At 54.6% G+C, this 12,122-nt stretch overlaps 1 protein-coding gene across 2 annotated transcripts; it reads right to left on the bottom strand.

The window, feature by feature from the left end:
• Positions 1-358: 358 nt before the first annotated feature.
• KLHL18 (kelch like family member 18) lies at positions 359-12,114 on the bottom strand. 2 transcript variants are annotated; one of them, XM_027703608.1, is made up of 7 exons: positions 11,917-12,114; positions 5,690-5,820; positions 5,439-5,579; positions 3,462-3,660; positions 1,882-2,042; positions 1,668-1,804; positions 359-847 (listed from the first exon to the last, which is right to left on the bottom strand). In XM_027703608.1, exons 1-7 carry the CDS (start codon positions 12,070-12,072, stop codon positions 606-608), a joined length of 1,167 nt encoding a protein of 388 aa, XP_027559409.1. In that variant the 5' UTR covers positions 12,073-12,114; the 3' UTR covers positions 359-605. The 2 variants fall into 2 exon arrangements, with proteins under 2 accessions (XP_027559409.1, XP_027559410.1); XM_027703609.1 differs by having other exon boundaries at positions 359-832.
• Positions 12,115-12,122: the final 8 nt, after the last annotated feature.

Below are 12,122 nucleotides of genomic sequence, written 5' to 3'. Positions count from 1 at the left end.
CAGGGAAGGGAACGGAGCTGGGGAAGGGGCTGGAACAGCAGGAGTGGCTGAGGGAGCTGGGGGGGCTCAGCCTGGAGAAAAGGAGGCTCAGGGGGGACCTTCTGGCTCCCTGTAATTCCCAGGAAGGAGGTTGGAGCTGGGGGGGTGAGTTGGGCTCTGTTCCCAGGAAACAAGGGACAGGAGGAGAGGGAACGGCCTCAGGCTGTGCCAGGGGAGGGTCAGGTTGGACAGTGGGACAATTCCTTCTTGGAAAGGGTTGTCCAGCCCTGGCACAGCTGCCCAGGGCAGTGCTGGAGTCCCATCTCCAGAGGGATTTCAAAGCCCTGAGGATGTGGCACTTGGGTCTTAACACCTTTCCTTCTCCATCAGTGCCGTGACGTACCCACGGAATTTTGTTGAGCTGCTTCCCACCAACAAGCAGCACCCAAAATCAGCACGAGCATCCCAAAACCAGCCAAGCAAATCCCATCTGCTTCCACGCTGCTCCACTCCCTCCTCTCCCACACACAAACACACAAACTCCTCGTCGGTGGCCGCCACCCCCCCAGCACTCCGGCCTCGTTTTTCCCCGCTGTTCCGAAGGTCCCTCCCCGGGGAGCTGCACGTTACCTCCTCTTGCTGTTCATACTTTCCACTTTGGACCAGGAATCCGTCTCTGGGTTGTAGACCTCCACGGTGCTGAGCCTGAGCTGGCCGTCGTAGCCGCCGATGGCGTAGAGGAGCCCGTTGACCACGGCGACCCCGACGCGGCTCCGCGCCGTCGTCATGGGCTGGCACTTCTCCCACCGGTTGGCAATGGGGTCAAACACCTCCACCACGTTCAGGGAGTCGCCTGCGTAAAAATTTGCTACCCAAATTAAAAGAGGGAGAGCTGGTGAAGCCCTGGGAACCTGAGGGAACCCCTGGTTTTCTCTGGGAAAACATCTGGGCTCTGCTAGGATGGGATGGCATCCAGAGGGACCTGGTCTAGTGGAAGGTGTCCGTGCCCGTGCCATGGGGTGGGATTGCATGATCCTTAAGGTCCCTTCCAACCCAAACCATTCTGGGATTCTGTGCCCTTTCCTGGGCCCTCACATCCTATTCCAGCCTATCTGCTCCCACAGAGCCAAGGCAGAGGCATTTCCCAGTCACTTTCCAGCTCTCCCACACAGATGCTGCTCTGAACAATTCCCACAAAACACACTCCAGTACTCCAAAAGGTCGTGGAACACTTCCCAGCTTTCCTGTGCTCTGCACCAGGAGCCTCGACGAGTCCCAGGCTGTGGAAGTGGCACCTCCAGTGCCCTCCAAGGGGCAGCAGAGACCTGCAAGTCCCATCTGTGCTGTCGCTGCTTCACGTTTCCCTGAACACTTTCTGTTCCCTTTTTACACCGTGGTCTGGCCCCTGTGAATATGTGGTGACTGCACATGTGATCCCACAATCCCAACAACATCCCAGAGACACCTCCAGGTCCTCCTTGGAGTTCCAGGCAAGGACACATCAAGAATGTGCCCTAAATAAACCTCACCAGGGCAGGATTTGAGTTGGAAGACGTTAAACTACAGGCACACCTTGGGAGTTCCATTGGAAGGGCCGGGAGGAGGAATCGCTCAACGCTCCAACCTGAGGGAATTTCCCCCTCCCATGGTCCTTCCCAGCTCCCAGTGGCCTTTCCACTGCAAGGTACCTGCCGAGTTCAGCCCTCCCACGGCGTAGATCAGCCCAGCTATGGACGTGCAGCACCGGGGGCGCGTCTTGAACGCCGGGAGGTGCGGCCGGCGCTCCGGCATGAGGTGGTAATCCTTGGCTTCGTCCACCAGATCCCTGGAATCCAGTGAGTCGGGAGTTAAAGAGGAGCTCTGGAGGCAAATTTAAGCAGTGACCCCATGCCCCAGGCTCACCTGCATTTGTGGCAGCAGCGCACCAGGTCGTCCTGCTGGACGCGGTCCGTCAGGAATTGCGGCCGGCACAGCGGGAGGCGGATCTTGGAGAGGAGCTCGGGCAGGAAGGATTCCCTCTGGTCTCGGTCGTACCGGATCCAGGCCAAGGCAGCTTCAAACACCTTGGGAGAGAGGGGTGGGAAGTTGGGAGGTTTGGGTTTTGCTGCTGGCGCCACTTGATTGATGGAAAAAGAAATGACATGGAATCAAAAAAAGTAGGATCCCAGAGTGGTTTGGGATGGAAGGGACCTTAAGGATCACCCAGTGCCACCCCCTGCCATGGGCAGGGACACCTTCCACTAGCCCAGGTTGCTCCAAGCCCCATCTAACCTGTCCTTGGACTCTTCCAGGCATCCAGGGGCAGCCACAGGTCCTCTGGGAAATCCATTTCAGTCCCTCCAAACCCTCACAGCCAACAATTCCTTCCCAATATCCCCTCTATCCCTGCCCTCTGGTACTGGGAAGCCATTCCCCCTTGTCCTGTCCCTCCATCCCTTGTCCCCAGTCCCTCTCCAGCTCTCCTGGAGCCCCTTTAGGCCCTGCAAGGGGCTCTCAGCTCTCCCTGGAGCCTTCTCTTCTCCAGGTGAACCCCCCCAGCTCTCCCAGCCTGGCTCCATAGAGGTTTTTTCTCCGCCTCCAACTTATCCTGCAACAATCCCGGGGGATTGTACATTTAACACAAGTGTTTGCAGGGAGCTGAAGGAGCTGTGAAGAGAATTTTGGCAGAGGAGGTGGGACAGAAGCAAAATCTTATTTATTTAATGAGAAAAACCAGCAAACTGGGAAAGCAGAAAGGGAATGCTGCTGCTCCATGAAAAATCAGGAGATAGGTTTGATGACAGGGATCCATCTGCTCACTTTTCCTCCATTCTCCCCCTCTTCCCTCACTTTACTTTTTTTTTCCCTATTTTTCTCTTTTTTGACCCAATTTTTTCATCCCTTCCCCATTTTTCCACCTTTTTTTGTTCTTTATTGACTTTCCTTAATTCTTGCCAGTTTTCCCTATTCTTCTTAATTTTTCTGCTTTTCTCTCCACTTTTCCCTTTATTTTCTATTTTCCCCCTTATTTTCAACTTTTTTCTGTTTGCTTTCCCCTGTTTTTCTCTCTATCCTTGGTTTTCTCCGTTTTTCCCAATTCTGCTTCTTTTTTTGCTCAATCTTTTCCTTTTCTTCCCACGTTATCCCTTTATTCCCGTTTTTCCCCATTTTACTTACTTGCCTATTTTCCCCCCCTTTCTTCCCACTTTTCCTTCTGTTCTCCCTCTTTCTTTTTATTTTCCCTGTTTGCTTTTCCCGCATTGTCTTTCCTTGATATTTTTTGTTTGTTTGTTTTTCCATTTTGTTTTTCCATCCTGTTTTTCTGCTTTTTTTTCATTTTTCCCTTTTTTCCCCCTCATTCTTCCCTTTTTTCCCCCCCTCACTTCCACCATAGCTCTGTCTACCACCTCTTATTTTTCCCCACTGTTTTCTCCTCATCTTCCTTCAGACCAGGAATAGCATCATTCCCATTCCCAAGGCAAACCCTGCTCCAGGGGACACACCTGCTCTTCAGACTTCACGTTGAGCTCATCCCTGGAAACGAGCTCCAGGACGTCCTCGAAGGGCAGGGCCAGGAACTCCTCGGACATGGAGACCTCCACGAAGTGCTGGTGGATGAAGCTGTTGGCGGCGTCGTAGAGCACCGCGCACATCATGGTCTCGGCGAACTGCCGCACCCCCAGGCAGTTCTTGGGATGGAGCCTTTGGAAAAGCAGGGACAGGAGGGCAAGAGGAATGTCATTTCGATGGAAGAGAAGCTGTGGCTGCCCCATCCCTGGAAGTGTTCCAGGCTTGGAGCAACCTGGGCTAGTGGAAGGTGTCCCTGCCACCCTGGATGATCCTTAAGGTCCTTTCCAAGCCAAACCATTCCATGACTCCATGGAGCAAGAGAAGCAGGTTCCAGCTCCCTGAACTGACCCACACGGAGATCTCCAGGTGAATCCACGGCAGAGCCAGAGGATGGGAAACACAACTTAAAAATGTTCCCTCAGCCCTGCCAAGGAGGCACTGGACAGACCCAGGTGGCTCTGGGGCAGCCACAGCTTCTCTGGGAAATCTATTCCAGTTCCTCCTCACCCTCCCAGCCAACAATGCCTTCCCAATATCCCATCTATCCCTACCCTCTGGCAGTGGGAAGCCATTCCCTGTGTCCTGTCCCTCCATCCCTTGTCCCCAGTCCCTCTCCAGCTCTCCTGGAGCCCCTTTAGGCCCTGCAAGGGGCTCTCAGCTCTCCCTGGATCCTTCTCTTCTCCAGGGGAACCCCCCCAGCTCTCCCAGCCTGGCTCCAGAGCAGAGGGGCTCCAGCCCTGGCAGCAGCTCCGGGGCCTCCTCTGGACTCTCTCCAGCAGCTCCACGTCCTCCTGCTGTTGGGAGGGGTTCTCACATGAGGATGACTCCAAGGGCTCCCACAGATCTTGGTTACAACACAGCTGCCCAAAAATGTCCCAAATCTCACTTCCACTTCAGGAGGAGAGCTCGGTGTCCATGTCCCAGCTCCCCAGGATGGGGAGAATCCTCTAGTTTTCCTGTTACTACCCAAATTCACAGCTGGGCACTCAAATCCAGGAGCTCACTTAGGACACCTGGCTGCTCCTGGGAGATCTGGGAGAATTTTGGTGGCAAATCCCTGTGTTTGATGGGTGTATTTAATGTCACTCCATAGAATACACTGAGCAGCTGCAGGGAAGCCAAGCTGGGGAAACTAAACCCGTCAGACTCCCTGGCACGGGTGGAGAATCCATGTGGTGCTTTTCCAAAGAATATCCCAGCTTTCCATTTCCAGATCATGCTGCTGGAACAGTCTCACGGCCAAACACCAGCGGCGAAATCGAAAAACCTGGGAGCAATTTAAGGCTCTGCCACAGTTTCCTGTGCAGCTCCTGGGCTGAGGCACTTTGTTCCCTCCCTGGAACATGCACAGCAGCAGGAAGGGCAATTCCTGCCCGGATGGGTTCTTGGAAAGGGAATGATTCCCTCCATTTTGCTCGGGATATCAACTCCTTTGGCTGGCCAAGGTCTTTTATTGTGTCCCAGCACCTCACAAGCCTGATAAGTTATTTTATAGGGAATGAGAATGACAGGAAAAGGGGGAATGGCTTTAAGCTGAAAGAGGATAAATTTAGATGGGATGTTGGGAAGGAATTCCTGGCTGGGAGGGTGGGGAGGGCCTGGCACAGGTTGCCCAGAGAAGCTGTGGCTGCCCCTGGATCCCTGGAAGTGTCCAAGGCCCGGTTGGAGCAACCTGGGCTAGTGGGAGGTGTCCCTGCCCATGGCAGGGGGTGGCACTGGATGAGTTTTAAGGTGCCTCCCAACCCAATTTGTGATTCTATAATTCCACAAATGACAAGTTTTGGGATCCAAACACCTCCTCATCCCACTGGCAGGGGACATCCTGGCCCTCCCACGCCCGACACAGGTGACTAAAGCCTTGCTGCTGTTGGGGAGCAGCCAAAACCCCCCCAGGAGATCCCCCCCCTTACCTTTCCCTAAGGAATGTACAACAGGCATCCTTGATGTTCTGGAGCTGCAGGAAACTGGCCCCCATGAGCAGGGACTGCACGTTCTGCTGGTCGATGGCCAGGTGCCCGTTGTAGGCGAAGTTGATGAGAGCCTCCAGCGCACTGAAAACGGGGAGAAAGGGCGGGAATGCCACCGAATTCCAGCTGGGACGGGGCTCTACCCGCAGCACAGGGTTTGCTGGGAGCACCGTGGGGTGTCCCTGGGGTGTCACCTGGGATCCATGCCCTGCATGACGATCTCCTCCTGCTTGCACTCCATCATGTCGTTGGTGAACATGGCGTGGAAGTACGGGATGGACGCCGCCAGCACGATCCGGTGGGCGCTGAACTTGTGGTCCCCCACCTGGAAAACAGGGAAAAGGGGCGGGAGGAGGGATCAGCAGGGATCGGCACCGCCCACTGCCGAGATTCCCGGCGGCACAGCTCCGCCGGTATCCAAGGATTCCAGGCAGGTCTTTGCTCCCATTAATTCCCTCTGTCGGTTCAGCGCCTTTTTCCCTAATTTCCATGGTAATCTGACTCATCCCACTCCGTGTCCATCGGAGATTTTTTCCCCTTACTTAAGCAAAATGTTCCCATTTGAGCTTTGTTTTATGGGACGAAGCAGCTGGCACAGCAGGTTCTCTGCATTCCAGGTTATCCAAGGATTCCTTCTCCTCTACAAAACCCTTCACTCCCCTTTCATCTTGAGGATTTCCATGATTCCCAGCAGTGCCTTCCCTCTCCCTCTGGGCCTCTGGTTTGCACACCCAGCAAACACAAACTTCCTGGGAGTCTACAAAGCAAAATTCCTGCCAGATGGAAAAAAAAAGAGGGGCTTTTGGAGAGCCTTGTCTTTGCCCTGGGCAGCCCTGAATCCCTGTCCAAGCTTCCTCTGTGCCTGGAATACGCTGCACCAATCCTGCTGTCCTGGATTCTGCAGAATTCCTAATTCCCAGGGCAAAATCAGAAGTGAAATGGTAGGGACTGATAGAGCTCATGGGAAAAACCTCTCACAGATACTTGTGTGTGACTTTGCAGGGATAAAGGTGTGGATCAATCCCTTCCCCTAATCCAAAACCACAAGGAAAATATCCCGGACGCTCCAAGAACTGAGAGCTGGGCCCCAAATAGGTGCAAAAGCACCATCAGCTTCCCTGTGTGCACACAGTGGGATGGGGAATGCCTGGGAAAAGGAGTCAGGAGTGCTTGGACAGGCAAAGGAGCCCGTGGTTCATGAGGGGATGGAGCGCAGGGTCAGGATTCCTCACTCTGGTTAGGAAGGAATGTTGGTGGAGCAGATTCCCCACCCTGACCCCGGCTTGGCCAGAGCTTCAAAAATACTAAAATACCCCAAATTTAATGAGAAAGGCCCAGAAAAGAAGCAATTCCAGAAGCTGAGCGTTCCTGGGAGCCGACAGAACCTCCCTGAGCCCACGGGATTTTCATTCCCTCCCTCACTCCCAGGTGAGCACATGTGGGAATTCTGCTCCTGGTCACCTCTCCATGTCTCCATGTCAAGGTAAATAAGGACACTCAGGTGCTGGAGGGTTTTTTTTTGGGAATTCTCAGTGGGGAAAGGTTTCCACGGCACCAGGCCCAGCCTGGCTGACCACGGTGACAAACTCGGCCCGTCCACATTCCACATTCCACATTCCACATTCCATCCCCCAGGAACACCCGACCTGCTCCGCAAGCTCCGGCACTTCCCGCTCCATTCCTTCCCCAGGGATGAGGCCATTCCAGCAGCAGCTGCTCCCAGCCCAGCCCACTGATGGGAAGAATAAACAGTGGGAAAAACTGGCAACACCATCAAAATAGGTCTTATTAACACACCTTCATCCTGCTGGGAAAGCCCTTCCCAGGTGGCTCAAACATCCCAAAACACAGAAAAACTCCGTTTTTCCTTGGATATTCCTGAAAGGTGAAGGGAAAAGGTCTCTAATCTCTAAAATTCCAAAAGATATCCCAGTGCCTGGAAGGAATTCGCTCCAACTGGTTTGTTTGGATAAGAGTTCCCATTCAGAGTGTGCAAGAAAAACAACATTTTCCTTGACTTTCATTTCAACTCCAAGCACAAGTTGCCAAAAATTCCAGCTGTTCCAACCCCATTTTATCTTTTTAATAAATAAAAATGGTGTTAAAATTAAACGGGCAGCTCTTAAAGTGAAACACGTGCTCCAAATGCATCGCCAACATCCATAGTCATCCTGCAAGATTCCTGATGGGATAATGAGAGCTGCACCATCCCTCATGTCTGGAGCACCACCCTTTTGGCTGGTCCTGCACTGGGAATGATCCCTGGGAGGAGCAAGATCCAAGGAGCTGAACCAGCAAAGAGCTCGGGAATATTTCCTGGTTGTGGACAAGACAAAACCTGGGATTCCTTTTTTTTTGGAACCTGCTCCTGTAAAGCTTGAGGGCCCTCAGGGAGATGGATAAATTGGGATCTCTGCTCCAAAGCCATCGTTATGTTCATTCCATCAGCACTGGATGGCAAGTCCCGAAGGAACAATTCCATTTCTTGCTGCAGGAAAAGGACAAGTTTTTCCTGTAGAAAATGGGAAATACTTCCAAGGGTGAGCACACAGAATGTGTCCACTCGGCTCATCTTTGTGTCTTCTGCTTCCAGAGTGCTCCCTATCTCTAGAGCCAAAGGATCTCCCTTCCCAGGACCAAATAAACACACTTTCCTACCTGATGGATTCCTGCTGGAATCACCCAAGTCTAAGGAGAAAGTGGGAAAGAGCTCATCCTCCTCCTGATGTCATTCCAGGATGTTCTGTTTTACAGTGGATAATTTTAGCTCCCTTTCTTTTAAGGGAAAGGATGCTGCTTCCCAGGAAAAAGGAACTTTGCAAGCATCCTTCCAGACCCCGGGAGTCACAGAATTCCCTCCTGGCACGTCTCCAAAGGAATGTGCTCCCGGACACCCCCACAGCACAAATGTTAACAAATTCCTGGGAACAGGGAGCCTTTCTCCAGGAAAATGGTGTAGGTGGAAGAAAGGCATCTATTGTTTTCCTGATGTCACCACCCCCCAGAGCTGAGGAGTCTGGAGTTTTTGGCAGCAAAGACCTCCAACATTCCCAAAAATCATCTTCTCTCCGTGACGTTGGCACTGGAGTCACCGAGAGGCCAAAGCAGGAGGGGAGCTGTGTCCAACCCATCCCATTCTGGTTCTGCCAGGAGAGGTCATGGATTGCACCTGGATTGGGGCAATTCCAAGCACAAATCCAGGCTGGATGGAGAATGAGAAGAGACCTGAGGGGAAGGGTTTGGGGGTGTTGGTGGATGAGGAGAGAAGGCTCCAGGGAGAGCTGAGAGCCCCTTGCAGGGCCTGAAGGGGCTCCAGGAGAGCTGGAGAGGGACTGGGGACAAGGGATGGAGGGACAGGACACAGGGAATGGCTTCCCACTGCCAGATGGGATATTGGGAGGGAATTCCTGGCTGGGAGGGTGGGGAGGCCCTGGCACAGGCTGCCCAGAGAAGCTGTGGCTGCCCCTGGATCCCTGGAAGTGTCCAAGGCCAGGCTGGAGCAACCTGGGCTAGTGGGAGGTGTCCCTGCCCATGGCAGGGGGTGGCACTGGATGATCCTTCAGGTCCCTTCCAACCCAAACCATCCCAGGATTCCATGATAATGTAACCAATGGCTTTGAAGCAGAAATCAAACCCAAATTCCCAGGGAATTCCCTGCCAGCTCAGAGGATCTGAACTGCTTTGCTGAATCCCAGTCCCTCCATGTCCTTCAGGGACAGGGAGCATCCCGAGGGGATCAGCTCCAGCCCTGCTCCTGCAAGGACAGCAAAAAGACATTCCATGGAGTCCTAGAAGCAGAAATCCTCCTGGTTTCTGGAAGGGAGGAGCTGATGGCAGCTCTTCCAACACATCCTGTCAGAATCCAAACCAGCTCCCGACTGCTGTGTGACAAGACTGGAGTCAGATCCTTAACCTGCAGCTCCCCTGCCTTGCAGATCTCCCAGCTCCTCCAACCAAATAGATATACTCTCTCCTTCCAAGCTGGTTTTCCTGGAGGATCTCCCAGACACGCTCCAAGATCTGCGGAGCAGCCAAGCACTGGGAGGATGAAGGAGCTGGAATCAGGCAGCTCGAGCTGTCTGGAATTCCACTGATCCAGAGGCTCCTCCACTTCTGTGTCAGAACTGCTCCAGTCTGGGGGGGTTTGCTCTGGAAAACAGCCTGTTTTGGGAAAACTGGGATTAGGAGGGAAGAGAAGCCAAGAGGACTGTCACCTGTCAGTGACAGGACTGCACATGGAACAAATAACACAGACTCTCCAGAGCTTGGAATTACTTCAATTTTCCAGGCCTGGATTGTATTTTAAGAGACTTTTCTATTTGGTCTTGGAATTAGTCATGGAAAAATGGCATTGGAGCAATTCAGGACCGAAGGAGGAGCTGCAGCAACAGGAGGAGCTCCCGTTAACTCCGCTCTCCAAGGATTTGGAAAGGCACAAACCTTCTCTCTTCCAACAGTTTGGCCAAGATTCCTGGTGGTGCCAGGCTGGCACTTGGACCTCCCTCCTCTGGCTCCGAGCAGGCAAGCAGGAGCAGGAGCCATAAATAGGATATTATTCATTTTTATTCTCCCTAAATTTGTCGGCGAAGAACAGGATGAATATTCCTTGCCTGTCTGACAGTGGTGCATTCCACAGGATTCCAGCAGGATGTGTCCCCAGGGAGCACTTGGCCTGAGGCAGGGACAGCAAATCCCAGCAAACAGAGCTGCCCGGGCAGTTTCCATCCTGGCAGGATATTTGTCTTCCCAAAACAATCCTCGGGAAGAACACGGACACTGAGGGGCTTCTCCTCTGCCATGGAACAGCAAATCAGGAGCTCTAGATCAGGGAATAACATCCCTGACACCTCCAGGAGAGCTGGAGAGGGACTGGGGACAAGGGATGGAGGGACAGGACACAGGGAATGGCTTCCCACTGCCAGAGGGATATTGGGAAGGAATTCCTGGCTGTGAGGGTGGGGAGGCCCTGTCACAGGTTGCCCAGAGAATCTGGGGCTGCCCCTGGATCCCTGGAAGTGTCCAAGGCCAGGTTGGAGCAACCTGGGCTGGTGGAAGGTGTCCCTGCCCATGGCAGGGGTGGCACTGGGTGATCCTTCAGGTCCCTTCCATCCCAAACCAGTCTGGGATTCACACCAATACACACCTTAATCCTAAAAAAAACCAGTGCTCTCCATCCCAAACCAGTTTTGCCACAGAATTCCCTCAGGTTCCAGCACAGGCTATCCCAAATACACCCTGTGGAAGGTACAACCACTTCCAAGGTGGATCACCACCCTCAGTCCCTCTTCCCGGCAGGCCACAGCTGATCCACAGGGATGGAGCAGCCCCCCATATCCATGGGGTGCTCCCTATCCCACATCCTGCCTCCCTGACAGGCACAACCCTCTCCAGCTCCTCTCCCTGAAAAGTTTCAGGATGAGTAGGCTGGGAAGCACCTTCCCACTTAATTAAACTTCAGAGTTAATTCTGGAATGACTCAACATTGCTCCCACCCCACAGACTCCTCCGAGTTTGGAATCCTGAGGGATTCCAGCAACTCCTGCCTGGCTCTCCGAGCCCTCCCAGCCATTCCCTGCACAGCCAGGGACCCAATCCCGAGAATTTTCCATAGCTGTGGATTATTTCTTTGATGTAGGAAAGCAGATGCTCCTCAAAGAGAAAGGATTCCAAGGGAAAGGAATCTTCTCCCGTGGGTGGGAGCAGTTTGATCCATAAACCTGCACCAACCCCACCCACAGGCCCTCACAGACCCCCCACAAGGGCTGGGGAGGTCCAAGACCCCTTGACACCCCACTGAGGGGGTTTGGGGGGGGTCTCAGCACCACCTCTCTCCGCTGCCAAATCCATGGGAAGGGGGGACCCTCAGCTCCCCCTCCTGCCCATCCAAGAGGGTCTCAGCCACCCCCTTATCCCCCACCAAAGGGACTCCAGCTGCCTCATTCCCTCTGGAAAAGAGGCTGGAGGGTCCCTCAGGGATTGGGGTCCCCCCCCAGGTCCTCCCTGGGGCCTCCCCTTACAGGCTGGGCTCTTCCCTCGGGGGCCTGGGGGTTCCTCAAGTCCTTTCTCAGAGTTTGGGGTCCCCCCACAGGGGGTCACAGGGGTCCCTCAGCTCCTTCTCAGGGGTCTGGGGGGTCCCTCAAGTGCCCCCTCAGAGGCCCAGGGGGTCCCTCAGCTGCCCTTTCTGAGCTTGGGGTCCCCCATCTCCCCCACAAGGGACAGGGGGTCCCTCAGCCCCCATCAGGGGCCGGGGGCATCCCCAGCTCCCTCTCAGGAGCCAGGTGGTCCCTCATCCCTCCCGTCAGGGACCAGAATCCCTCAGCCCCCCTCAGTTCCCCCCCAGTGACCGGGATCCCCCCGCAAGGACCGGGGTGGGTGTCCCTCACCTCTCACCCCTCGTGTCCCCCCCCGCCACCTCCGGCACCTTGAGCGTCACATCGCAGAGCTTCCCCTGCCGCCGGATCTCGCCCATGACGCCGTAGCCGCGGCTGGGCAGGTCTCCCACCGAGAAATGCACCAGGTCCTCGGGGTCCAGCTCGGGCTCCGCCGCCGCCGCCGCCGCCGCCGCCGCCTCCAGCATCGTCCCGGCCGCTCCCGCCGCGCTTCGCCCCCGCCGCGCGCTGGCCCCGC

The sequence above is a fragment of the Neopelma chrysocephalum genome, unplaced genomic scaffold (genome assembly GCF_003984885.1).
Source record: "Neopelma chrysocephalum unplaced genomic scaffold, ASM398488v2 Primary Assembly neopelma1_243, whole genome shotgun sequence".
NCBI classification, from domain to species: domain Eukaryota; kingdom Metazoa; phylum Chordata; class Aves; order Passeriformes; family Pipridae; genus Neopelma; species Neopelma chrysocephalum.
Note: the sequence above shows the minus strand (reverse complement) of the source record. Positions and strands in the feature narration are given on the sequence as shown.